Here is a 4058-nt window from a genome sequence, read left to right on the forward strand (position 1 = left end):
CCTGCATTCCAGGCCACAGGCCACCTGCGCATGAGCTCTGCTTTGGGCCTTCTGTTCAGCCTCCGGGTCCCAGGGCTCGGGATAGTCTCCCACGCCGTCCATTGTGACCGTGCTGCCTCTGGCATTCTGTCAGCTAGCAGCCCTCTGTTTTCACTGGGACAGTGATGACCAGTGTCCACGCCCAAAGGGTAGGGAGGCTGCCTCACCCCAAGCTGACTCACATTTTCTGTGAAAACAAAGTGGTACAGGTGCATAGTGGTTTGTGAAAATGGAGCCGCAGAGACATGAAGCCAACATGAACCTTGGCATCTGCTGGCTCCGTGACCTTAGGCTCCCTCAGGCCATTCACACCTGTGAAAGGGGGACAGCCTCTGGCTCAGAAAGCAGAGAAGATGGCCCCACGTGGACACGCACTCAGCTGCTGTCCTTTGTCCCCTGCCCATCTGTCCACTCCCGGCCTCGATGTCCCTCTCTGTACCGTGAGAGGGGCAGAAAGTCCATCTCAGTCTTAAGCTCTCAAGTTCTGTGGCTCAGATTCTTTAGACATGTAAGGTAGCTTTCCTAATTAATTAATCACCTGTCTCTGAAAACGTCAGATGGCATATGGCATATTACATATGGTCTCAGGTCGGTGACATTTTTTTTTTTGTTTGTTTGTTTTGCAAAATGTTCTCATAGCCATATTGGAGGGCAGGACAAGGAACATGGGAGTTAGGAGAGGCTCTCAACTTCATCCGGCCTCATATAACTTCTGAGCCTCGCTTTCCTTGGGTGTGTCCTGAGGACACAGTTCCTGCCAAACTCAAAAGGGAGAGCACGGGGGATCCCTTTGTGAGGGACAAAAGATGACGTTTGCAAAAGGAGGATGATGATGACTACCTGGGCCTCGCTTAAAGAGAGGATGTGTGCCAAGGAGAATATTTATAAGGAAGTTTGCAAACCTCTAATTACTAAGGGAAAGATTTCATGATGATTCTTCTATTTGGGCCATATGCAGAATTCCCAGCCGGTCTGGGGGCCAGGGAACCTTGCAGCGACTGCAGTCACAGTGGCAGCCCTGCTTAATCCCCATCGCACATTCACACGAGTGTGTGCCCCGGGCAGGGGAGAGGTGGGCAGGGGGACGGGTGCTCTTCCGGCTGGGGCCAGCACAGGGCTGGCTGGAAGGGCTACAGCCCGCTCAGCACCCCGTCTGTGCACTCTGCTCTAGGAGTGGTACGAGGAACACGCCCGCAAGCAAGAGGAGCAGCAGCGACAGCTCAGCAGCAGCGGCCAGGTCCCCACCACCCAGCAGCTCCCAGGCAGCCGCCAGCGCTCCCAGACCATCACCTAACCCCAGCGTGTGAAAGCCATCTCTTCTATGCAATAACACAATAGTATTATTTTACTACAATGTATTGAAAAAAATGCGTGTGTGTGTATACATGCACATGCGTTCATATATATGCACATATTTATATATAGGAAGAGAAAAGACAAGATGGGGTTTGGTGCGTAACCGCCCTGCCCTGTTTTCCTTAACCCCAGAAGTTGCTTTGGTTTGGGAGGTCAGGCCACCTTGAGCTCTTTCTATTGTGGAAGGTTCTGGAAGGCCTCTTCAGAAGAAGAACACTTGGATAGATCCTGCCGATCTCCGCAGGGCTCACCTTCAAAGTGGGCCGGCCCACCCTAGGCCAGATCCAAACCGTCTTCCTGATGCTGCTCTCACACTCGCGTCCCGGCTGACTGACAGCTTCCCACTAACTTTCCCTGCAGCCCGTGTCACGGGGTTTCTGTGGCCTGCTTTAGGGACAAAACCACTTAGGATGTGGGTTAGTATTTCTATATATATGATAATATAATACAACATTCCTTTGGGGGACCAGTGCCTAGGGCGTAACGGAGAGAGTAATCAAGGGGTGTGATCATCCCCAGGCAGTCAGATCTCAGCCAGTGCTGGCAGTGCGAGATTGCTGGGATTTCACATCCCAGCCCTGGACGCCTTCTCTCCCACACTTCCTTTGGGTTTAACTCTTGTTGCTGCATATCCTTGTAAACCGGCCTCCTTTAGAATCTCAGCCCAGCAGGAGGATAGCAAGCAACAGGCCAGGCTGATGGCTACCATCCCGGGCCAATCCCTGAGATGGGCTTTCTCCGCCAGATCTCTTTTCCCTGTGATTTTCCTGTTCCAGCAGAGAGACATCCTGGTAAACACAGGATCCTGCTAAAGACAATGGCGGATCCTTCACATCGGGCATTAGGTTCTGCAGCTGGGAAGGGGCGCACCGAGCAGATGCTGACCGCGGGAGGTCCACAGCAGCCCTGCAGCTGGGCGCCTGCTGGTCCCCTGGGACAGCACCCCCACCTTGAGTAGTCCCCTCCGTGGACTCCACAGAGGCCAGAACAGGGACTCAGCTTGCCCCAGGTTTTTCCACTGGCACAGCTAGGTTCAGGTGGGCCCTCAGTTAACTGAGCACCCCCTCTCCGTATCTTGTGGGAGTTCTCCTGACAGCATGATTGGGGTAGGACTGGTGCTTGAATTCAGAGCAGGCATTGGGGTTGGCAGCCCTGGTGAGCACTGTTGGTGGCAGCAGCAGAAGCAGGGTCAGAGCTGAGGGTGGTTCAGCTCACCTGGGCTGCAAACCTCCCGTGGTGCAGGAGGGAGAGGTGGTGGGATGAAAGGGGTGGGCAGGGGGCAGGGGAAGCAGCCCCCACTGGGCCGTCTGGTCTAACCCCAGCTTTCCAGACTCTTCCACGGCCTCCTAGGACTTAGGAAGGTAGGTAGGTGGAAGTTCCCCTGCCACACGCTCTTCCTAGCCGGGCATGGCCTGATCCTAGGGGTCCCATACTGGCTCCCCTGCCGCCTCTCCCTGGCCATCTCCAAGGCCAAGTCTTCTCCAGGGTGGCCCTGGAGTGGCTGATTCCCAGAGCCAACATTGCATGCTGTGCCCCTTACCATGGGAGGAGCAGTAGACATTTGTTTCTGTTTTTAAAGCACAGCCCTTTGGGGAAACAATGAAACAGTGAGATCCCCACGGGGCATCAGGAGATTGGCATTGTCCTCTCTGTCTCTGGAAGGCCACCAGCCAATAGGTGCAGCTCTGCATCGAGTCTCAAACCAGAACCCCTTGCCCTCTCCAGAGAAGGAACTTTATTTATTTGCACAATTGGGTGCCTTTAAGCATTTGTGTGTTGAAATGGGTATTTTGGAATCAGGAGTCAAGGGACAACTTTCAAAGAAGGATAGGTCCTCTGCCCTAGTGTCTGGGCCTCATTCTAGTCCCCTCCCCTATGAACGAGGGAGGGGCCCCAGGGCCATTGCCCCTGATGTGTGTGGGGGAGCTAGTACCAGGACGGGTGGCAACTAATACTCCCTCCAGCCCTGTCCTCTGAGAAAGGCCCTTAAGCTAAATGGGATGAATGCAGTGGCAATCATGCAGCGGGCGAGACTCCAGCCAGTAGCGAGCATCCTTATAATGGAGGCTAAGGGCAGTTGGCCCCTTGGGGTCACTCAGGGCTGTGAGATCTGAGGGGCCCGGGACATTATCCAGCTCAGATGCCCTCTCACCGCTCATGTCCTAGCTGAATGAAACCAAGGTCAACCTTGCAACCTGCCCTGGGTCCCACCACCTGCCCTCGGCTGTGATGGCACTAAGCCCCTGCCCTGCTTTGGGGGAACGCCACATGGTCCCTCCTCCTTCCCTTCCCCAACCCAGCCTTACTCCACACATGACAATCATTTTGTACGGATAGCGGGAGCAACACTGTAAGGTTTTGTACATCGGTGATTTGTTACCTAGAAAACCCACTGTGTCTCCAGATTTCTGGCATATTAATTAAAAGCCTCTGCTTTGTAAACGTGGCTGCCGCCTCGTGACTTCCACCAAGTGCCGTTCTGTGGTTTCCGGTACTGTGGGGAAAGGGGAGATGTCCCATCCATGGTTGCTCCTGGCCCCACCTCCGCCCCACACCTAGACCTGCCTCAAAGCTCAGATACATCAGGCCCAAGAGCCTTTTGGCCTTGGAACCAAACACACATCACCTGGCCCAGGTAAGGAAGAAGCAGTAAAAGATGGATG

At 54.4% G+C, this 4058-nt stretch overlaps 1 protein-coding gene across 3 annotated transcripts in view; it reads left to right on the forward strand.

Moving 5' to 3' along the window:
- The window catches only part of TPCN1 (two pore segment channel 1), a 62348-nt gene extending 58511 nt beyond the window's left edge, over nt 1-3837 (forward strand). For all 3 annotated transcript variants that reach the window (XM_038575169.1, XM_038575170.1, XM_038575171.1), the window contains one exon: nt 1211-3837. In XM_038575169.1, the coding sequence (XP_038431097.1) occupies nt 1211-1333 (123 nt within the window). In that variant the 3' untranslated portion in view covers nt 1334-3837. The remainder of the gene's footprint in view (nt 1-1210) is intronic.
- Nucleotides 3838-4058: the final 221 nt, after the last annotated feature.

Source organism: Canis lupus, chromosome 26 (genome assembly GCF_011100685.1).
Source record: "Canis lupus familiaris isolate Mischka breed German Shepherd chromosome 26, alternate assembly UU_Cfam_GSD_1.0, whole genome shotgun sequence".
In the NCBI taxonomy this organism is placed as follows: Eukaryota; Metazoa; Chordata; class Mammalia; order Carnivora; family Canidae; genus Canis; species Canis lupus.